The following is a 24,700-nucleotide window of genomic DNA, read 5'->3' as shown; positions in this document are numbered from 1 at the left end:
CAGCAACTGGCCGACTGGTTGCTGGGATTTTTTAATTCCTGCATGTTTCCTTTTCACATTGGGTAGACCAGGCCGAAGCTCTTCTCACTGGGTAGACTGGGCCCAAGCCATGCTGGCCTGATCTTTGCATTTGGGTAGACAGGACCAAAGCTACACTGGCCTGATCTTTCCTCTTCACATTGGGTAGACTGGGCCAAAGCTATGTGGCCTGATCTTTCCTCTTTGCATTGGCTAGACTGGGCTGGCCTGGCCTGATCTTTCCACATCGCATTGGATAGACCAGGATGGTCCTACGGGCTGCATCCAACCACACTGCGGGCTGGATCCAGCCCACAGATCTTAAGTTTGACACCCCTGGGCTAGAGCAACAAAAATGGAATGAATTTCTGTCAATTGCCAATTAGATTAGATCTCTTAATTTAATGTCTACATTATATTTAACATATATATATGTGGGCTTTTGATTTCATGATTATGTGTTTGTCCCTCCTTATTCTAAACATTTTAGAGGAGTTTTGAACAATCCTATCTTCCATTTATAATTGTACAGTGTTTACTGAAATTGTTTGCATCTTTTTTTTCTTACTGCAGAGATTCCATTAAGAAAGAGACATGTTATTTATATTCCACCATTTGGATGCAGCTCTGATCTTATCCAAATTGATTATATATTTAAAATATTTTGATCCTTCCTAGCCTCCAGAGAATTCTATATGGCTACAGATGATGCGGTACATATGAGCAATGGGTACAATAGGTCAAGGTGTTTATCCATTACAACCCTAATTCATTTAAATTAACTATCATGGTTTCTTTTTAATAAATCCCAAGGATTGTTATTAATTGATATTGTTAGGAATTACTTAGGGATTCTTAGTTTCCCTCCCCCAAAACTCAGAGGTAACTGAGAAGGGATCTGACTTGAAGCCAATTTAACTCTGTAATATGGATATCATATGTATTTAGTTGTTTCAAAAGGAACTGAAATCCTTAAGTAGAAAAATGTGTGGCAAGCTTGTTTTATAACCTACTTGCTGCTGCAACTCTTCCTAACTTTTTTATGTATAGTTAATATGATTTTTTGATAAATGGACAGTATTTCCATGGGATACAGCCATTTCCCCATAGTTTTTTCGAGTATCTTTGGTGGAAGCATTCTCTTCACACATATTGCAAAGTTACAGCATAAATGTCTTTACACGAGGATCACAGTTTATTTCTCCCATGATTTTTTAAATCCCAAAATAGTCTCAGGGCAGGTTGCATCTGGACTAAATCACCCATTACTGGTATCAAGTAGATCACACGGAGCAATATGAGTTTCTTTTCAGATGCCACATTATGGGTGATGAAGAAGGAGGTTGCTTATAGTAAGAACCAATTTAAACTGCACCAGATCCTCAAATTCAGTATCTTGGCAAAGATCTCTATTTAAATCTATATTTCTGAGAAGAAAATAGAAGGAGTAATATTGCTTTCAGGGCAGATATTTCCCTTTAATATCATTTTGGTTAACAAAATATCCACAATATCTATCTATCTATCTATCTATCTATCTATCTATCTAATCATCTATTTATAATCAATCTATATCACTCTGTCTTTATCTATCATCTATTTCTATCATCTATTTATAATTTATCTATTTATAATCTATCTCTAATGTGGAGATCCTATGTTTGTAGGATATACTGTGTAAGATAGATAGATAGATAGATAGATAGATAGATAGATAGATAGATAGATAGATAGATAGATAGATATAGATATAGATATAGATATAATAGATATATATGGGCTTTTTCACATCCATTCTTTCACTTTCAGCCTATTCCAGAAAAATTTAGGCTTTTCAAAAAATCAGAAACATTATCAGATGCAAAAAATCAGATGCATTATGAATACCTTCATTTAAAATATAATTTGAGCACTCTTACCTGTGATGTTTAGCAACATACACAGTTACATAGGAAAAATAAACTCTAACTGATCAAGGAGCAATCACTAAAGACATATTGAGCAGTTTATCATGAGCAATGCCTGGAGAAAAAATATGAATTATATTTTTATAAGGCATTTCAGGTAAATATGTTTTCTGTTCTTAATAGGCAGAGAGTAGGGTCCTATACCAGGGTTGATGTTCATTTTGAAAGTTCCTAGATCTTCTGAGCAAAACTCACTTAACAAATTTCTCACTTAACAACATAAATGTTGGGCTCAATTGTAATAAGTTGAGGACTGCCCTTATTTTTAAGTGTGGATAGCCAAAGACCGCTAAACAGTATCCTACTCTTGACCTGAAGCGTTAGTGTTAACATCTAAGAGTATGCTGTTTCTGAAGTTATTTAAAAGTGCTGATGTGTTGGACGGGATACAGGTAGTCCTCAACTTAGAACCATTCATTTAGTGACCATTTAAAAAGCACTGAAAAAAAGGTGACTTACAACTGGTTCTTGCACTTAAAATTATCACAGAATCTCCATGGGCACTCGACAACCAGCATGTATTTTCGAGAGTTGCCATGTGCCAGGGTCACAGATCACCATTTGCAACCTTCCCAACGGGCTTCTGACAAAGTCAAGAGGTGAAGTCGGATTGGCTTAACAACCACATGATTCCCTTAACTCAGGAGTGTCAAACTCAAGGCCCGTGGGCCGAATCTGGCCTGTGATTATATCTGGTCCGCAGGGCTGTCCTGGAAACAGCCCATGGCTTCTACCGCCTCAGCGCCAGGCCAGCTGGGCACTGATCTACAACTTGGTGGCGGCCATCCGGGCTAGAATGTGGTCAGCTGTAGATCCATGGGGCTGCCCTGGAACCAGCAAAGGGCCATCCCCGCCCTGCCCCCTGGGCACACACTGGAGACATTGGATCTCCCAGCCCTGCCTGGCCACCACAGGCGCTGACATGAATGACATCGAGCTGGCCATGCCATCAGCTGTGACCACCCACCCATGCCCGCCCCCGAGATCAACCACAACCCTGATGCGGCCTTCAATGAAATCGAGTTTGACACCCATGCCTTAACTGCAGTGATTCATTTAACAACAACGTCAAAAAAAAGGTCACAAAATTGGCTGTGACTTCTTCACAACGGCTTTGCTTAGCAATGGGAATCCTGATCCCAATTTTGGTCATAAGTCAAGGACTTTCTACCTACATTAGTTGATGTGTTCGGAAAGCAGAATTTTTGGCCAGTCCGTGTTTCCTCTGTGTGTAAATTATGAGCCTGGGATTAAACCTCCACATCCTGTGACCAGGGTCAGCCTCAGAAATGAGAAGGCACAAAAGAGTCAACCCAGGGGAACCCAAAATTAATTGTAAACGCCTGTTTCTCTGGAATATCTAGCAAGTTCTTGATTTATCCAAGGTGCAATTCAGCACTGCGGTTTAAATATACCATTAGTTTGGTTGCTGCCTTCCTTTCAAAGTGGTTAGAAAGTCTCCTGATTTAACGATTTCTATAATTTACTTTCATTTGCGGTGTCATTGCATTTAAAAAACATTTTTCCCCTGGCAGATAGAGCATTCAATTTTTTTCTACTACGAAAAGAAAACATTAAAAAATGAAAAAGTACATTTTCCCCCCTATGTGAGAACAAGAATGCATTTGTTATGGAAAGCACATGCAGCCTTAATCAAATATAGGCCTATGGTTTAAATTTGGTTGGACTTCGTCCTGTAAAAATACATTTCTGGCATTTAGAAAGTTGTATGCGCAGCTATGCATTGCCAGTGGTTACATCCTGTTGGGAAAATGCGCATAAAGGCTTTTCTTGTTTATATATATGTTGTTAAAGCTACTAGAGAGATGCTTTTCTTCTGTGGTGTTAAAGGGCATGCAGGTTACAAAAAGTCCATACAAAAATTATGTTCGGAATTGAGCATATACTGAAATCGTATACTGCCTTGTATCTTGAGCAACCCTGCCTTCGTAATATTGCAGCACTAACGTGCTGTTTGTTATTAGAGAGCGAATCATTTCTATTAGTTCCAGATTTTGCGACACGTGTATCTGACTCCAGCAGTTTCCAGAGGTCAATTTTCAGGGTTTGCCATTTTTTCCTTTCGCTATTACCTTTAATTGGCATTGTCTTGTAGAGCTACTCCACACCACCTTCCACTTGGGGTGGGCATGGGATGAAGAGGTTGCTCCTCTTCCAATGTGGTTGTATAGAAGAGTCTTTCTCAGTCTTAGCTAGTGTATGTAGACTATGTGGACTTCAGCTCCCAGAATTCCCAATCAGCATGGTGGCTAGAAGAAGTCAAGGAGCAGGAAAAACTAAGCAAAGCAGGATGGTCCAGGATAGAACTTCTCAAACTTTTTCAGACTGTGGTACCTTCTTGTTCAAGTCCATTTGTGCTTGATGAACTTGTGTTGTTTTGTGAATGAAAGCAAATATACGTGTCCCAGTATAATGTTGCAGGATCGAATTTGAGTCGGTCACCAGGACCAAAGGTTTATTCATCCAAGCTTTCGGACCTGTGCTGGAGCCCATTCTCAGGGAACTTCTCTCTCTCCAGAATAGTTCTGTTTTTCTCCTTAGCCTCACACAGAACTCCATCAAGCTTTATGCAACCCTAAGGTTCAAAGGAACACAGTTTGGGAAATCATGATGTCGGAATTGGTAGCTGGGACCCCCCTCAAGACCTGAGTTTGTACCTCTATTGCATTTATAGATTGAAATACTTTGCCGATATACTCTTTATGGAGTTAGGTGCCTTTGCATATCTGAAATATAAATATGTATTTCCGACAATGTAATTTGTAAAACAGGCCTAATTACGCTATTTGGGAACTCTGTTTTTGAAGCGTTATGTCTAGTTGTTCTGTGGAATTTAGACACATGAGTGTGTTTTTGGCACAAATAGTGTGCATTTGTGTTGGGAATGTCCTTCTCATTTATTTCTCTGTATGGAAAAAGCCAAGCAATTGGTCGACTTAATGTATCTTTCTGAATATCCCAATTAAGATCATTTTTTTGTATGGTACATTAGGATGATCAGGAAGAAGCTGACGGTGAAAGAGAAGCCTTCTTGCCGTACTCTTCCCTTCTCCCGTCCCTGTTTCTCTCCAACACAATGTTCAATGGGTGGGCTTAATCTGGTTTTCTTTAGAATGTGCCACCCATGGTGCTATGAGGGAGATCAAATATCCTTAACTTTGTGGTTCATGGGCTGCCGTTTTCATTCAAGGAGGAAAAAAAAAATCTCATCAAACCATGGTAAGTGACTAGGCTTTGATTGCATTTGGATGGGCTTTCTCACTCCAGTTCTCTCATCTTCTTTTGTCTATTCCGCCAATTTTTTTTTTTCCCTACTACCATCCTGACAAAAGAAGTTATGGAAAACAGCTGCTGCAGTTTTCTTGTGAGAAAAGCAAATTTGCCTATAGGCTGTGTCATTAATTCAACCTGAGCGTGATTGGAGGCAGGTTAGAGCTTCGCAGTGGGAGCCATGCTATTAAACATATGCTTCTTGGTGGGTCAAGGCCACCCAGGGGCTTCAAGAGACCCAAACAAAGCCAACTTGGAAGCAACTCCTGCAAAAGGACATTATACAGTATATCAGTTGAACCCACAATGCCAAATATCTGGCATTATTCCTGAGACCTTCTATACCAAGACGAATCTCAAAATGGTTTAGAACTTTATATCCACCCTCTGCTGCCCAGGCCTGTCCATATATTGCTTACAAAGCCCTCTTCATTATGAGGAGGCTTCGTTTGATTTTGCTTGTGCACTGGACATAAGATTATTAAATTTCTTTTTTCCAGAAGTGTCAGGTATTTCCCATCTTTAAAACAGAAAATACTGCTGAAAATAATCTGTTCTGAAAATGATAGTTTTTAAATACATGGCTAGTGTTTTCATATATAACAATAACTAGACAGCCCCTTGTTTTATTATTTCAGAGATATTTCCTTACCAGGTTTGAAAAGTTCTGAAAAATTCAGGGATATATTCAGAGATGTATCTGCCTCCAAAAGAGCCCATGATGAACTGTATAGCATAGTTGAGCACAGGAAATGTTTTGTGACATTTTGTATCATGTCCTCAAATGCTTTTAGCATAATTTTTGTCATATAATGTTTTATAAAATTCACCAAATTTCACTTCTATGGGTATCAAGAATCTCAGATTTTGGACATGTTTTATAAGCTAACCCATTTTGAGGTACCTTGAAATGTTTTGCCCTATTATACACCATTTTGCTTAGTTATAGATTACAAACACAAGAGTTTTAATAATACTGTGGTGCTCAACTGCTTTTAAACTCCTCAAATTTGGTAGTCAATGCATTTTTCTGCAAAAAAAAATATTCGGTACTTACCGTTTGTTTGGTACTCGACACACAAGCTAGAATTTGTCAGTGTCGGCTGCCTTGTGATTCAATTCATTATTCCTTATGGGAAAATTTTGTTTGGTACTTATCGTGCCTTCCAGAACCAATTAATGATGAGTATCAAGATATCCATCTATGTAGATTTAGTTCAGTATCATTCATTGAATGATTTCCAGCTGTTTGGGATATTTCTAACTGAGGCTACACCTCTTTAAATATCTTTTGAAAAGCTTATGGAACTGATCACAAAATACCCTAAAATACACAGAGATGCAATCTTCATACAAATTTAGTATGAAAAATGCATACAGTGCAAAGAGATTATGCCATGAATTGCATCATCTACTCAGCCTTTTGTCTTTCTTTGCAATGAAGATGAATAAAGATTATTATGTTTTGTTAGCTTTTTTTTTTTTTAGGCAAATATAAAAACACCCCTTTGCATTTTATCTCTTTATTTGTTGCCTGAACCATCTGGTTTGTCCCTATTCTGTCTTAAGTTCAGATCAATTAAAGAGTTATTTACATAGGTCTGAATTGCAATTACATAGTATAACATGGGTGACAGAGAATGCAGATAACCGGTAAATTATAAAACCAACAATTCAGGTTCAGTTTAGACATGATGTTTAGCTTTCTTTTTTCTTTTTCTTTTTTTTTCAAAAAATGAAAAACAGCTTCTTGAAGCAGAAGAATTGCAGGGAAAAAAAGAGAGAGAAAGGGGCTGCTTAAATTTTCCTTCTTTGGGTTGCTCACACTCTCTCCCAGATATATTGTACTTACATCCAGCAGCTGCTATTCTGTACTATGTCATCTCTGCTGGAGTATCTTCAGGGCTCACCAACTGTGGGGCACCAGAAAAGTTATTTGGTGGCCCTGTGCTCTTAGGGAGGGAGACTTTCTTGTTCTTGGCAATTTTACAGAAGTAGTTCATCATTGCCTTCTAAAATGTTTTTCAACTGGACAGGGAGCGATTTAACATTTTGGTTGATCGGAGTCCTACAAAGCAATAGAGCCAAAGATTAGCCAAAATTCAGGACATACAGGGGATTTCTTTGGTTTTCATTCTGATATCCCTGTTTTATAGATCCACTCAAATTTTCTTCAGTTTCCCACCTCAAAGTTGCAAGACTTTGCAGTCAGTTTTAACAATAATAGTTTTTTTAAAAAAGGATCGTGAAGATATGTATTGTGATAATGTTTAGAGATGGCTCTCTTTAAGCACATATCCCGCAAGGCAAAAATGCAAACATAATGTTTGTTAGGGACTTTATCTGTGAAAAAAGTTTTACAAAAACTTTACCTGGTCATCCAGGAAATAACCAAAAAGGTGGTTAGAAGCTCACTATGGGTCCCTCCACAGAGCAACAGGTTAGGCAGTAATTCATTGCTCTGACTGGCAGGGTCAAGTCCTTTGGGCACGTGTTTTTTTCCTGAAACTTGCATTCTATGATTTGATGACAGGACATCAAAGCAAAGCCCTGAAAAAGCCCTAAGGAATTCAGTAACTGTAAGATAGTTAAAATACAAGATCACTTTGGAACAGATCTTGCCCTGACCCAATTGTATTCCAGTTTATACAACTGAGTTTTAAGGGACCTTCATCTAAGAGCTGTCATATCCTGTTCTTGTCCCAATGGTAGCAACGCCTCTGTGGCAAAACCCAGATTCTGAATTTTAACTTCAGTTTTACTCTAAGATAAATTGGAATATTTTGATCAGGATAAGAGTTGTCAAGCTTTGGGGTTATAATTTCAGATATATTGTCATTAGCATTGATTGGGCAATCAGTAGATTCCTCCAAATATATTCCTTTTACATCAAGAGCACCATGGTAAAATCAATGGAATATGTCCTTTAATAGTTTCAGAAACTCTTAAATTTTAATACTTACATGATGAGAACATTTGAAAGAATAGAACAGAACAGAACAGAATAGAATTCTTTATTGGCCAAGTATGATTGGACACACAAGGAATTTGTCTTTGGTGATGAAGATTTCATAACCAGCCCTTTATAATATTTCTTATTATCTCATATTGGGGCACTAATAAAGACAACTTTCCAGGGAAAATGCAGAATAGAGGCCCGACACCAATTACATGACTATTTTTTGAACGAAATATAGTAGAGTCGTGAGGCCAGACTCTAAACTTAGCATACTGACCACTTTGACAGGCAGTGGGAGGAATAAAAAAAAACAGCAATACATTTTGCTGCAATCTTCACATTTTTCAAGTTGGTAATGATGCAAGATGTCTCATCTGTGCAATGGCTTGTAAATATCAAGGTTGATTTGAGATAAAATGATAAAATGTGCACATTTTAAATAATAGCAGACTATAGATGACCTCCCTAGTTTGGTATTGGTAAATATTGCTTGTTATTTAATGAAACTGCAAAGCTTGTAATTTAAATTTAGGATGACTTTGGGCCAGTCATTCTCTCTCAGCAAAACGCATTTCATAGGGTTGTTGTTGTGGGAAAAATAAGAGGAGCAATGTGTGGTGAGTATGTTCTCCACCTTGAGTTGTTTGTAAAAATAACAAAAGTGCACTATAAATAAATAAACAATACTGGTACTGTATCTTTGCCATCTTGAGTTATATATGAAAAAAACAGGATGAAAAAATCTTTTTTTAAATGTCATTCTGAATACAATTATTCACATAGTTTTAACCTTTGTCTGCTGTTTTTTGCCTCTGGGGTCTTACCCAGAACTGCTGAGTAATAATTTTCTTGGCATCCAGTTTTTAAGATTTAACATATTTGTCTGTCATTATAGGATTCTTCTTCAACCGGATGACTCCTTGCAAATCCTAGAACCAGTCGAAGCCGATGTAGGTTTCTATACTTGCAATGCAACCAATGTGTTGGGCTCTGATTCTGTCTCCATTGCCATCACATTAGCAGGTAACACATTCACAGCACTTTACACAACTCAGAAATCGTCCTGTTCTAGCAGTTTTAAGCACAAGCATATAGGGAGATAACTTCCAAGGTTAAAAATCCTTACTGATGTTGGAATCTTTTCAACTTTATTGAACTTTTAATTTTGTTTACTGATATTTTCCCCAAATTTGATGTCTCGCTCTAAAAATTTCATGAGACATTAAATGCTAGCTTGGTACATTTAACTCTTTCATGTTCTAGGATGAATTTGTAGAGAGGGCAATTTAAATAGCATTGGTGAAGCTTAACGTTTTGTAGAATTTATTTTGGGTCTGGCCTATGAGAAGTATATGCCCAAATTTCAAGGATGGAAGAATGTGAACTGATCTTTTCCTTTATGTTAAGATCAAGAGCATTGCCAAGAACTAGGTTTGGCATTATTTCAAGATTCTAAAACATACTCCTGTTTTAGAATTTCCAGAAGAAGTCTTGAAGTCAGGTGCCAGATTCAGGAAATATTCTGATTTATGCTTTAGTGTACATATACTCACCTCTGTCCCTTAAACCATTATGATTGGTCCACAATTTGGTAGCCAGTGTCTCCTATCAGACCCCTCCACCTTTACAATTCCACTAGGCCCCGACACTGAGACTTGGAAGCTAAGCAAGGAGGCTGATAATATGGGAATATTAACATCTTGCTATTCCCATAAAAGAAAACAAGAGGCTGGTGATATGGGAATATTAACATTTTGATATACAAACAGGGATTTTAAATTGCTTAATTCTGAAATGTCTTCTTTTTAATAGGCACTGGTGTTTATATTTTAATATTATTGCCGAGATGACTATTTAAGACAGTAATATTAAAACATGTGCCCTGTTTTTCGTTCCATTTTCCCACTTCTATCATCTCTGTATATTTCAGCAGAAAGAGCCATTGATTTTGGTTCAAATGTAAAGATTCGATCATTCAGTGGCTGCTGAAATATACTGATGTCTTGACCAAAATAATGATTGCACGGTAATGGATTTACCTTTATTAAAATTTAGGCCGAAAGTCTAAAAAATCCCTCTCTCTGCTATGTTTTGTTTGTATGGGTATTTCTCCTTTTAGTAGAAGGATAAGGATTTAATTTGTTAAATCCATCAAAGTGCGATGTTTTGACCTCTTTTTTTATGCTTGGTGGTGGCTCCAATTTTTTCTATAAATCTTTCTCTCTTAGACTGAATTGTAAAAGAACCAGACATCTCATTAGCGCTGAAGCCAAATTAATAGTAATCTCCCGAGAGTCAGTGAGATTCCTCATATTCCTGAAGTTAAGCATTGCTCTAAATAATTGGTTGGATTGCATGTTATCTGCTCAGTCAACATCTTGTAAGGTCAAGCTCTTTCTTTCCCCGTCTTGCAGCCAAGGCATGGCTGGCACACTTCCCGTCACTGGCAAGCAAAAGCTCAGAACGGATTAAGTTTCTTGTTTACACCAACAGTTCAGATCTATGACAAATTAAATCTTTGTTCACTTGGATCAACACGAATGAAAACGTTTCTGGGAAGAGCAGCGATGAGCAGTGTGAGATTGTGCTTGCTTTAAACTCTTTAGGTGCTTGGCCAGCAAGAAGCTTTTTAGTAACATGCATAAGTTACAGAATGAGAAAATGAAAAAAACAAAAACAAAAAACTGGCTACATTGTTCCAAAAGTTCATCCATTCCAGATTGTTTTGTCCAAAACGAAATTTGGTTTTGTAGTGGTTCTCATGCTTTACACACAGGAAATGTCAGGTCAGAATCTGGATTCCCTCTTGTTGAAAAGTGCTACCTAATAACCTGGAGAACTGCTAGCTGTTGCAAATCAGCATCAACAGGTTTTTGGCTACGTATCAATAGGTTTGCTCTGTATAATGTGGCCTTAATTATTTGGATGAACAGTTGCAATAAAGGGCCTCTAGAATTCCACAAGTAGCCAGAAGAAAAACAGCTCCCGGTACTACCCCTCGTACTTAAACAAAGTGTACATATATGAGGTGCCTGCTTTCCTAGTTCTTTTAACCTGAGAGAATGAAACTATCTTTTAGTAGCCTGTCTCTAAGAACATTGATATACATTTACAGTAGTTGAACTAATGAATCAATATGCTATGTACAAAAGTTCTGGGATAAACAAACCATAGAACTTATGCAGAGGACATGGATATATTAAGACAGCCAGTTTGCTGTAGTAGTTAAGACATTGGGTTAGAAAACTGTGAATTCTAGTCCAGCCTAGCCTTAGGCCCAAAGTCAGTTGATTGACCTTGGGCTACTCACTCCCTGTCAGCCCTTAGAAGAAGGCAGTAGCAAGGTACTTCCAAAAATGTCATCAAGAAAACTGCAGGAACAAATGAATCCAGGCACTCACATTCCAAGGCACATGTGTGTGAAGGTTTCATCTCAAGCTTTACAAATCATAGAGGGTTTTTTTAATTCCTTATGTCCTTGTTATGGGTTGAGGTAGGATTGCCAAACAAAGGGCAGTGTGATGAAAGGCTTGTGTGGAAAGAAAAACAGCCTGTGATGCTACCATTATGAGCCATGGAAGTTAGCAAAAACTTTGAATACAGCTGCAGAAATTTTATCTTGCCATCTGAAGTATTTAAAGGTTAGGGTATGGTTGTAGTATTTAAACCAATATGTTTGGAGTTACTTCAGACAAAGTAATTCCTAAAGTAAGCATGGGGTAGATGGGGGAACCGTGTGCCACAATGAATGTAAAACTGAAGTTTAATGATGGGAAATTAATGTTTGGTAAATCGACATTTCTAGAACTGTCAGATGGCCTGATCAACATATCTGGAGCTAAACCCCACTGGGGACTTATCTAGAAGTTTGCATGCAATCCTTTCTAAACCTTTTATCTGGTGTGATCTTGGTGTCTAACTGATGGTTAACTGATACTTTTTTCTGACTCAGGATCCAGATTCTGATCTAGCTTAGACAAAAAACTACTTTAGCATTAGCACTTAGACTTATATACCGCTTTATAGTGCTTTAAGTCTTTAAGTGGTTTACAGAGTCAGCATATTGCCCCCAACAATTTGGGTCCTCATTTTACCCACCTCAGAAGGATGGAAGGCTGAGTCAACCTTGAGCCTGGTGGGATTTGAACTGCCAAACTCCAGGCAGCTGGCTGCAGAGGTAGCTTGCAGTATTGCACTCTAGCCACAGAGGCTCCTATAAAAAACTCCTTTGGTATTGTATATGGAAAGCTGCCACCTTACCACTATCCTCTTTTTCCGGCACAAAATCAGATTTATTCTGTTTCTAACTAATCTCAGTTTGTCACAATTTCCAAAATAGAAGCAGAAACCGTATTCAAACTGTAGTTGATCTAAATAATTTGAGATAAAAACAAATCATGGCTTGATACAATGCTTTTCAGTTTGCTTTAGACTCCAAAATCGCTCAAGGGAAAAGTGGGGTTTACTCCAGATATGTTGATCAGGCCATTTTACATTTCTAGAAATGTCCATTCACCAAAGATTAATTTCTCATCATTAAACTTTGCTTTTGCATTCACTGTGGCATCTGCCCCATGCTTACTTTAGGACAGGAGCGTCAAACTCAATTTCACCGAGGGCTGAATCAGGGTCGTGTTTGACCTCGGGGGGAGGGTGGCATGGACACGGCTAGGGTGGATATGGCCAACTTGACGTCACTCATATCGGGGGTGCCTGTGGTGGCTTGAGTGCTCTGCCAGCAAAAACGAGCACCCAAGCCCCGTTTCAGCTGTGACAGCCTCCTGCAACCCTCTGCCAGTGAAAACGGAGCTCGGGAGGGCTGGTCCTTCGCTGTTTCTAGGTCAGCCCTGTGGACCAGATCTAAGCACCCTGCGGGCCATATTCGGCCCGCAGGCTTTGAGTTTGATATCCCCACTCCCCCCCCACACACAAAAAAACCATCAATACAGCTGTTTCTCCTTAAAAACACAAATATGGTAAAACAACATAGACTTAACAGCAATGCAATTCAAAGCATTGAAGTAATTAATTCATTCTGATCCAGGTAAATGCTTGGATTTTAAAGTTTAATGCTATAGCAATCCAGGCTATAAAGAGTCTTTGCAGTTCGTATATTCCCGAGGGGCACATTCCAAAGGTTTTAACTTTAGACTAGTGTTTTGGAAGGAAAGCCTCTTCCTTCAAACCACAGTTTTGGTCCAAGCCAATTTATGGAGCCTAATCAATCACTGTCTGATACAAACATGCGTGTAGGTTCATAAGACCCACAAGACACACACATTTAGATTGTTTGCAGGTTTTCAGTAACCAGCAACAGTTTTTTCTAATAAAATCGCCCGTGCCTTGATTTCATTTTCTCATGCAAACAAATTAGGAAATGCAAAATCTCCTGGGTCAAATTTTCTAGATGCAAAAGCTGCTTTTGGGCAGCTTCTGAATAGCCTCATCTGTCAAACACGAACCACAGGTATCCAGTCATTCAGCAGCTTCAAATCTTGGATACCAAGTTGTACGAATGTGATAATGTGCAATTAAAACAACATTGCGGTGAAGGAGGGAAGGGCAGGACTCCTCAGAGGAAGTGGGCAATCTTGGTTCAGGCTAAATGAAACACTTGGCTTATTGATTAATTTAACACATGAGTTTGCAAAGGGCAAATGTTTCCATTTTTGGAATGACAAATGACTTTTTATAGGCTAACGGCAGACAAGTATTTTAATCTAATGAGAAGATCGTGAAAAAAGAAACCGTGAATTAGAAGACCACTTGCCAGTTGAGGTCTCTGTTTCTCTATGATTTAGGAGCCCCCAATAAAATATGAGAATTGTCTGAACTTTTCATGACTCAGCCAAACGTGTTTGTGGCTGGATATTCCTTTATTTTGACATTTAAAGGACTCTGCATGCAAATGATATAAACAAAAGCTGCATGCTTTGGTGGGTTACTTCTATAGAATGGGACTAAAACACATAAAAGTATATTTTAGTTGTTATGATGGCTTATGGATTTGTGTTAGTGACCTATGTATTGGGGGAAGGGGAGGCATAGAAACAAAATCAGATCTCCCTATTTTTAGTTGATGCTGCCAACTAAAACACCCATAATTCTTCCTCCTCCTTTTCCTTCTCAACTTACACCCATTCTTTCCATGCCAATTCTTTACCCTTCCTGCTATTGTAGATTTATAAGGGATTATTATTTTTTAGACATTATAGCTCCTGTCTTGGCCCAAGCTCATGAATTATGCAACCCCACCCATTTCTCCTTCTGATGGCCTATGAACAAGCTCACACTGGAGCGAGGCCCCACAAAATCAGCCGGCATTCGGAACTTAACCCACATTCAAATTTTAGGAAGTGGATGACCAGAATGCAGATAGGTAAATCTGCATTAAGGTTTATTGCAAACTATCCTAAAAATATGAGTTCCAGGTATAGCTATGAAAGAAGAGACAGACATCACGATCTCCAGAACTTAAACTATATTATCCACTTAGCTTTTGTTAGCCTCCGCTAAGATCATCAGAGTGTAAAAACTACCATTAAAGAGATATTCACCTTTATGCATCATTGATCAATGTAGCCATTGCGCACATGATAGGCCCATCCACCCTCCTCCCACCTGTGATTAGCTCTATTGTTTTTACTTCAGACATGTTAATCGATGTAGGCTTAACTCCTATTGCTTCCTTCCCTACCGCTCCCCTCTGTATTCGGCCCCACAAGGGAGGAACCCTTTTGGGCATGTAGATTCATCCTGCAAAGGCATAGCCAGTCTGGGCCGAATACAGAGAGGCCGGCAGAGCTGCCTCAAGTCATAATAGACATGGACAATGAGGAACGAGCCGGGCTGATTATAAGGTCACGGGCAAAACAACAGATGAACCTGGTTGATATATCAAATGTGCCCGTGAGGCGGAGGTCCGTTGGTGTGAGGGAGGGGGTCAGAGAGAATGCCGTCAAAGTAATAGCTGACAGTTCAGCACCATTCCCTGGGGATTAGCAGCCTAAGCGGGGCACGGTAGGGGAGGAAGCAATAGGAGTTAAGCCTCCATCAATTAACATGTCTGAAGTAAAAACCATAGAGCTAATCACAGGTGGGAGGCAGGTGGATGGGCCTATCATGCGCGCAATGGCTACATTGATCAATGATGTATAAAGGTGAATATCTCTTCAATGGTAATTTTTGCACTCTTATGATGTTAACAGGACTAACAACAGCTAAGTGGATAATACAGTTTAAATTAAGGTTTATATATTTCTAGGGTTTTCTCTCACCTTGCCTCCCTCCCTATAACATGAGTTTTCTACGATTCATTAAACTTTGCAGCATTCTTATTTTTAGACCATCAATTTACACCAATTTACATCTACTGCTTTAGTTTCCAGGCGCCCCGAATGGAAATTTCCAAAGAAAGATGAGAGTCAAGTACATAAGACCTTAAGGAAAAACATAAGGATAATTTAAATTAGCATTGTAGAAGTAATCAAAGTGAGTATAGAATCTGCATACAATTAGATGTCAAGACTGTGGTTTAATTAGGCAGATAATAGCTTTAGTTACATTTTGATTTATTGATGCAACCGACTTTCATTTCTCTAGTTCTACAGCCAATTTGCTTGATTAAGGGAATTGTGCAGAATAAATCTTAATACATAGCTGGGTATGCTTATAAAAGCAAGAGATATTTATTGAGTATCTGTTTATAAACTGATGTGTTGTTTGCAATCATATACAAATTGTCAATGGTTTTTGAAACTGTCCCTCCCAAGATTATTATTTCCATTATATTTCACTCCCATTTGTCTTGGTAACCAGGTTTGTATGCTGTTTTCATTGCTTAGTCCCGCAGAAATCATTTACTGGTATAAATCTAATAAATCAATAAATAAAATAAGTTGTAATGAGGGGTCCTTGGTGCTCTCGGAGCTTGCTTGTTTCTTGCAGACGTTGTATTACCCAAACTAGGAAACAGTTGTTACCCAATTTGGGTAATGAAACATCCACAAGAATACAAGCAAGCTCGGAGCGCATCAAAGATCCCTCATTTCAACCCTGAGCTATAAAAATTCTCCTTTATTGATAAGTTGTAACTATGCCTGTGCTTTGTTTCTTGTCTTACTTGTTTTTTAATTCATGGTGTCTTTACAGGAAAACCACTGATAAAGACATCAAAAACCATCGTGACCAACCAAAACTTGCCAACTATTTCTGTTGATATCGGAAGCACAGTGAAAACAATTCCAGGAGTAAATGTGACCATTAACTGCCAAATTGCAGGTCTGTTATAACTAGATTAATGAACAGGCTTAAATTTTCATTGCTTTTGATTTGAAATATCACACTAAAGCATTTTATTGGATTGCTAAGGATTGCTATGCAGTGCTCATCGGTGGAAGAACATAATTTAATGCAGATTTGAAATCCAGCTCCAAACATTGCCTGCAGCCTTAGAGTTGCTTCCAGCCAGCTTAGAGTATTCTGAGTGAGATGAAACAAGGATTTAAATCAATGTAAGGTAGTTTCATAGGTTTGGAGCATGACAAAGCAACCATCATTTCCATTTATTAACCAGGAAGGCCTTAATATTTCAATTAACTATAGGACGCTTTAGTTCTGTATTATGCAAAAAGGAATTATGCATCTACCTTTCTTTCCAACTTTTCAGAAAAAATCTTTATACCGCACAACTGAAGACTGAAATGTAGCTTAACTGATAAGGCAACAAAATTTGAAATCTGTATTAGTGCAAGGCAGAAAAATAAAGAACAGCAAACATATTAGAATATCGGGGAAAGTGCCTATGGACCAAGCTTTTATGAGACAGCTTAGCCTTTTATGAGCAATGTAACTTGTCTATTTTGAGTAAACCTACTAAAAAGCTCATTTGGGGGGAAAGCGATCCATAATTTAGAAAAAGTAATCAAAATAATAACAAATGTGCCTCTCTGCCATATTTTAATATACAAAGTGGTTTGTAACGCATATTTTTATTTCTGGACTCAGGAAGGAATATGTTCAGGAATTGTGGCTTCCTGCCTTAATGCCAGGCCTTGGTATTAGGCTTGGAAACAAGCAGGAGTCAATGAAATGAGAAACCATGTCCAGTTTGGATCAGAGCTGCCAACTTTACTGACATTTCTGGATAATCATAGAGTAAAGCCTTAAGTGTTTTTCCTTCGGCCACCTTGGAATTTATGGGGAGAAGGGAGGAAGTTGTAATATGAGAGAATGGATCCTAAGGTATTATTCCATATTGAACATTTCTGGCTTTGGGATCTACAGAAGTGAGCTATATGAGCAGAAAACAAGAATTGGGTAGAACAAGGGATAGAAAATAATACTTTGTAATTGATGGATGATACAGCCCACCAAAAGGATAATCCTTAATAACAACAAATTAGTGAATTGTTTCATTTTTTGGTCCAGAGGTACCTGAAATATTCTTCTTCCAGCTAGGGATATGATTTCTTTTGTATCGTTCATACTTTCTCTTTGAATACAGATGAAAGTTGCTATAAGTTTTCCCAGGATGATGGCCAAGAAGACTATGTCTCTCTGATATACAGATAGTCCTCAACTTATGACCACGATTGATCCCTACATTTCTGTTGCTAAGCGAGACTTTTGTTAAGTGAATTTTGTCCCATTTTGCAACCTTTCTTGCCCCAGTTGTTAAGTGAATCACTGTAGTTGTTAAGTTAGTAACACAGCTGTTAAGCGAATCTGATTTTTTTCCATTGACTTCACTTATCAGAAGGTTGCAAAAGGGGATCATGTGATCCCAGGGACACTGCAACTATCATAAACATGAACCAGCCTCCGAAGTTTGATCCTGTGATTATGGGAACACTGCAACAGTCGTAAGTGTGAAAAAAGGTCATAAGTCACTTTTTTCAGCATCGTAACTTCAAACGGTCACTAAATGAACTGTTGTACATTGAGGACTATCTATATTCTCCCCCATTTGCTATTAAGACTGTGGATGATAAATTACACTTTTTTTAAAAAAAGTACTATGATTTAAGACAAGGGTCTTCAAACTTGACAGCTTTAAGACTTGTGGACTTCAACTCCCAGAATTCCTCCTCCAGTCATGTTAGCTCAGGAATGCTGGGAGTTGAAGTCCACAAGTCTTAAACTCGCCAAGTTTATAGACCCTTGATTTAAGACAATCTCTCATGCTGTCTACAGTTAAAACTGTGGACCAGCTACTACATCTTCATTTCTGACCTATCTTCAGAAGGCAGTTTTTAGCACGTTGGAGTAAAACTCAACCCAAGTTGAGTTTGAAAACTTAATGACTATATTCTCTTTTATTTCTGACTCTTCCTTTTCCCATGCAATTGCTTCCTGCAGATGGAACATATAAACTTGATTGATTTGTGTTTACCTTGAGGCAAAGGGAATGGATAATACAGGTAATCATAGAGAAGATCTGAAATCTGGGTATATGCACTGTTCTGTATCAAATAGTGCTGTAAATTAGAACCACAAGATTTTACCCAGAGCTTTAACTGGATAAAATCCCCTCCCTGTTGTTTGTGCAGCCTCGATGAGAGTCAGTGTTATGGGATTTGGTTTCACACGGTAAATCTGGCTGTAAACAATGAAATATGAACCCAAAGTGATGAAGTTTGAAAATGAAATAGGTGAGCTTGAGATTAAAAGTGTATTGCAGATATATATATATAGGCGAGAGTAACAGTAGACTGTTGCAGTGGGTAATTTATACCTTCCTGTCTCACTTCTGCCTTTTCTGTAAGGCTGAAGATGAATTATATTTCCAATTGATTGTGCCTTGCCATTAAATGGCCAGATCAGTTATCACCAATTGTGACAATCTCAGGCTGCCTATGCCAAGAACTTTGTGTGCACAATAGGGCCCCTGAGAAGTAACAGTGTGTTTTCTTCAAATTGAGTCTCAGAGTTTCCAGAAGTAAAATCAACAGGAAGAAGCAACTCCCTTCTCCAAAAACTGAAAACAAAACTCCATTTATCCCTTTGTTATGGAGGGGAAACTACAGGAGAAGGGAATGAAACTAAGCAACAAGATTTGTTTAAAAAAATGATGGAAGCAAAAGAGTGACTGATGGCAAGGATAAGGAATAGCCAGTGGCAGATTAAGGCTCACTGGCACCCCACTTCTTTGTACATACAAGTTTTTTTACAAACCTTCATTGGGTTTTGTTTTTCTTTCTCAACTTTGTGGTGCCCCCTTTGGGCCTGGTGCCCTAAACACGTGCTTAGTCTGCTTAATGTTTGATACACCACTGGGAATAGCAGAAGATAAAGTGCAATCCTTTATTGCAAGTCCCAACCCATGTCAGGTTGCTAAATAGGACTGGATATCTCTTTTTGCCATAGGCACCTCAGTAAGAGTGAAATTAGATGTCATCAGGGAGATCAGACTGGATCTCCCAAGTTACTTTTTTTTTCTTTATTTAACAACCAGAGGTTGAATTAGGACCAAAGCATTGGAAGAGAGAGAAATTAGATCTTCCCCTTCTGTTTCCCCTCCTTAAAATTGCCCCTTAAAGCTTGGCCAACCACAGGACAAAGGAGAAAGGATATAGACCCAGTAAGCTTAATTGTGTGGATCAATTGATTCCAGTAATAACGATAAGAGCAATCCAGGCCTAGTTCCAAACTCCAAAAGGGAGATTACAGTTAATCTTCGATTTACAAGAAATTATTTAGTGACCGTATGAAGTTACAATGGCGCTGAAAAAAGTGGCTTATAACCCTTTTTTTCACTTAATGACCATGGTAGCATCCCCGTAGTCACGTGATCAAAATTCAGATACTTGGCAACTGGTTCATATTTATGACAGTTGCAGTGTCCAGAGGACACATGATCTCCTGTTGCAACCTTCTGACAAGCGAAGTCAACGGGAAAGCCAGATTAAATTAACAACTGTGTCAGTCACTTAACCACTGAAGTGATTCACTTAACCACAGTGGCAAGAATAGTTGTAAAAGGGGGCAACATTCACTTAACAAATACCTTACTTGGCATCAGAAATTTTGGGCTCAGTTGTGGTCGTAAGTCAAGCACCTGTACACAATCTCCCTCTCCATTCCCGCAAGAAGGAGATCAGGCCAGGCCAGGCACTGTCCTCTCTGAGGGAACTGTCTCCCTTCCAGGGTAGTTGTACTTCTTCTTGGGTTACAAATACGGAAAGAAGGATCAGAAAAGGCAGAGCTACCGTGTGTTTTTTTCCATGACAGAAATGCCTCAGAAATGCCAGCAGTACAACTACTATCTGCTGGCAATTTGGGGAAGGCAAAATGCACAGTACTCAATGAAATTCATTAGAAGGTTTTCCCTTTCTTTGGGAAGGTTAAAATGTAACATTTGGAATCTTCATAATACTTTAAATAAAGCAAATAAAGTATAAATGTCTATGGAGATTCTCAGTCACTCAGGTCATGGTTGTCCCAAAGCAGTGGTGGTATTTGACCAGTTCAGCCCGGTTCTGGCAAGCCGATAGGAGTGATGAGCAGCGGAGACCAAACAGCTTCTCTCCACTGCTCTGCTGTTGGGCCCACTTGCCCGCCCATACTCGCCTTTATCCGCTGAATTTAAGAATTTTGAAGTAGCGCTGCACAGCAACTGCTGAAGCAACCAGGATCTTGCAGGCTTGCAGGAGGCAAGTTAGAACGCCTCTGCACCTAGGCAAATGCCTCTGCACCTGGGCAAAGTGCGTGTTTGGCATGCGCGTGCGCGCAAAGTGTGGGCCGACCAAGCCACGCCCACCAAACCGGTGGCAACAATATTTGAATGCCACCACTGTCCCAAAGGTGCTTTTTTTCAAGAGGTAACTGGACTTTAGGTTTTTTCTCTGAAGACGTTTTGCTTCACATTCTAGAAGCTTCTTCAGCTCTGATCCTTCCATCCCCCACCATCCAGACCAAACTGAAGAAGCTTCTGGGATGAGAAGTGAAACATCTTCAAAGAAAAGAAAAACCAGGAAGTCCAGTTGCCTCTTGAAAAAAGCACCTTTGGGGAGGCTGTATAAAGTATACTTTATACTTTTTTTTATACTTACGGCCACAATCGAGCCCAAAATTTCCAGTGCTAAACAAGACAGTGGTTAAGTGAGTTTAGTGACCTTCTTTGCCACAGTTGAGTGAATCACTGCAGTTGTTAAGTGAATCATGAGGTCATTAAACGTATCTGGCTTCCCCCATTGACTTTGCTTGTTGGAAGCGAGCTGAGATGGTTACAAATGATGATCACATGACCCTAGGATAGTGCGACGGCCATAAATGCATGCCAGTCACCAAGCCCCTGAATTTTGATCGTGTGACCATGGGGATATTGCAGTGGTCGTAAGTAACCAGTCATAAATCACTTTTTTCCATTATCATTTTGAATGGCAACTAAACAAATGGTTGTAAGTTGAGGACCACCTGCATAAAACATCCCCCCAAAAAAATCTAACAATGAGAGAGGCTATTTTGTCAGTTAAATAACTTTAGAATTCAAATTTTTGTAAAACATGGAAGATGAAAGTCTGTGGAAATCCAGGTCACGGTTGTCCCAAAGGTGCTTTTTCAGGAGGCCACTGGACTTCCTTGTTTTTCCTTTGATGAAGTTTCGCTTCTCATCCATGAAGCTTCTTCAGCTCTGACAGGATTCTCCACTATCCTGTCAGAGCTGAAGAAGCTTCTTGGATGAGAAGCAAAACATCTTCAAAGAAAAAACAAAAAAGTCCAGTGGCCTCCTGAAAAAGCACCTTTGGGATGCAGAAGATGAAAGCAACATATCTGGAACCTTCATATGTTGAAAACACTTTTTATTTTATTTTCTGCACTGTTAAAAAAAAAAAAGATTGTAGAACGATACGTTGCTTTGGTACCATACACAAGGTTCACCATGGATATTCTTTGTGTTTCTCTCGTCTCTCTTTCATGGTGTTCCTACATCAGGTGTGCCTGAGGCAGAACTTACCTGGTTCAGGAACAAAATCAAGATTCCCCCTGATCTTCACATCCATGATGGGTCACTGCTGATTCCAAACGTATCTATCTCAGACCAAGGCTTGTATTCTTGCAGGGCTGCCAACATCCGCGGGGAGGTAACAGAAAGCACACAGCTATTAGTCCTTGGTAAGTTAAAGTATGCAATATTTTCAAGAATTAATATCTTTTGTTATTTTTTTCTCTAACAAAAAAACCTGTTGATCAAAGGATGTACAGTTGTGTAGTATAATTTAATTGGGGGAAATCAACAAGTATCAAAAGACTTTAAATATATTTGTATTGAAGATACTCCCATGAGCTGTTCAGAGCATCCAGAAGTGGGAGGTGCTTCAGTCTCTTCTGGAAAGGCTGGGTTTAAAAGTCCGGGATGCTCCTCCTCCTCCACGGGACACCTCCCCAGCGTCCCCCAGTTTTAGCTCAGACTTTGTGGTAAGAGGTGTGCACTCCCTGACTGGAATGGTTTCTGATTCAGCTAGTCAAGATTCAGATTTGCTCTTGGGTTAATTCGGCTTGCAAATTTTTTCCCCCTATTAATCTGGCAATTTCAAGGGTTGTGGCTCTATTAGGTTATCCCCCCGATCAGTTGAGAGCAGCTCTTTGTGACTGGCAGAGCCTGCCACTTCGCAGGCAGTCTCAGACAGCCGCTTCAGGCAATTAGCCTATCTAATTCCCCGATCGTCTTATCTTTGCGATCTTGCCGGAACGCTCGCAGCCGCGGCTCACTTCTCCTTACAGGATCATTTGTCTGACATTTTGGAGAGGCAGCAGCAGCGGGTCGTTAAACTGCTCAGGCATTTAACACTGGAGTTTCTGCCTTCCCGCCTTTTTAAACGGCTGGCTTCAAGTTCGCACCTAAATATTACAGGCACCATTCCCCGCTGGTTTCCCTTCTTGGGGACCAGGGCAAGTACTTTCCCACTCCACTTTCCAGGGATTATTTCTCCCTTAGCCTGCTGGCATTGGATAAGCGGACTAAACAGGATTTTTAACCTTAAACAGGATTTTTTTTTTCCCCTCTCGCAATTGCTTTTGGATCGTTACATTGGAGCGAAGCCTCAAGTGCCATTTCAAACAGCAGGATGTTTTTGACAGGAAAGGATCCATCCAGGACCTGTATAGCTGGTTTCCCTTGTTGGGGACCAGGGATCCTGAATATTTCTTGCTTGGAGCGCTTGAGGGGTTTCCCTTGCTTGGGACCCTTAGATACTATTTCCCATATATACGGGCTTACATATAGATATAGGCATATGTATATATACGTGTGTTTGTACATAAGATATATAGAGAGAGAGAGACTTACACTCCTGGAGAAGCGCCCTACTTTCAACCACAGGGGTAGGCACCACCCCGAAGTACAAATAATAATAATAATAATAACAACAACAATAATTTTAAAAAAAGTTAGAGACACGAGATTAAGTCCTCCACAATGGAAGGTAACAACGTCTTCTGCTCCAAGACAAATAAGTCCCGAGATAAGTCAGTGGGCCCCATAAAGGCCTCTAAGGCGGCAGAGAAGGATGCCCATAGATGGCACCAAGCCTTGGAAAGGCAGTGGCAGAAACGGGCCAGGGAGGCGGACAAGATGGCTGTGACACAACAATCGGATCAGGGCCCAAGTACATTGTTGGGGCCCTTGGACTTATCCACCCAGCCCAGACAGGCTATTTCTGGACAGCCTCCCATAGGCATATGTCCTCCAATGAGCACTGCCCGGCAAATCCCAGAGGCAACCTTCACCCCTACGGCCGCTGGTTTAAGACAGGAGGAGGGATTACCTGAGACTATTCCCATCGAAATGAGGCAATGGATGGAGATGGCCATACAAAAGGACATTGTGGCTGGAGTTCAGCAATCCATCCAGACCAGACACTTTTCAGCTACTTCAGAAGCGGGATCCCTGTCTGCTTGATCCTTTGCGCATATGGGACATCATCAAATTCAGGTATTCCCCAATATCCCTGACATACCAGCCCATGGTCTTCGGGAGGAGGTGGAATTAGATGACCAGGATATTCCCATGGAGGTGGGGTTGATCCATCAGATGGACTTGGGGTTGTCAGAGGCTGACCCACTAGAACAAGGAATGTCGGATGACGAAGGCCTCATTCCGGACCAACCTACCTTTTCTGGCCTTTTTCATCCACACCTCTTTAAATCTTTACTGTTCAAAGCAAAGAACACCGCTAAACTAGGCACATCAAGCCCTCATCCATTGTCAACAAGGTCTCAGGACGAATCCGAGGATCTAATATTCTCACAACTGGCTAATGAGGCAGAAACTATTCCTGTCCCTGGTATGTTTGCTGAATTAGTACAAAATCAATGGGCATCAGCAGCATCCTACCCAGCCCCAATAGGGTACGATAAACGATATTATAATTTGGCACCAGAGTTTTCAAATTTTCTCAAAACGCCGGAGGTGGATGAGCCTATTGTGGCACTGGCCTCTTCTTCAACCTTTCCCAACAAGTCC

At 39.6% G+C, this 24,700-nt stretch overlaps 1 protein-coding gene across 4 annotated transcripts in view; it reads left to right on the top strand.

Annotated features, from left to right (window-relative positions):
- ADAMTSL1 (ADAMTS like 1) overlaps nt 1–24,700 on the top strand; it is a 507,559-nt gene that overhangs the window by 454,045 nt on the left and 28,814 nt on the right. For all 4 annotated transcript variants that reach the window (XM_087926578.1, XM_087926579.1, XM_087926577.1 and 1 more), the window contains 3 exons: nt 9,131–9,258; nt 16,387–16,515; nt 22,171–22,350. In XM_087926578.1, coding sequence (XP_087782704.1) covers nt 9,131–9,258; nt 16,387–16,515; nt 22,171–22,350 — 437 coding nt within the window. The remainder of the gene's footprint in view (nt 1–9,130; nt 9,259–16,386; nt 16,516–22,170; nt 22,351–24,700) is intronic.

Source organism: Pseudonaja textilis, chromosome 2 (assembly GCF_049901715.1).
Source record: "Pseudonaja textilis isolate UNSWEBS1 chromosome 2, rPseTex1.2, whole genome shotgun sequence".
Classification (NCBI taxonomy): Eukaryota; Metazoa; Chordata; class Lepidosauria; order Squamata; family Elapidae; genus Pseudonaja; species Pseudonaja textilis.
This window is presented reverse-complemented; position numbering and strand designations above follow the sequence as displayed.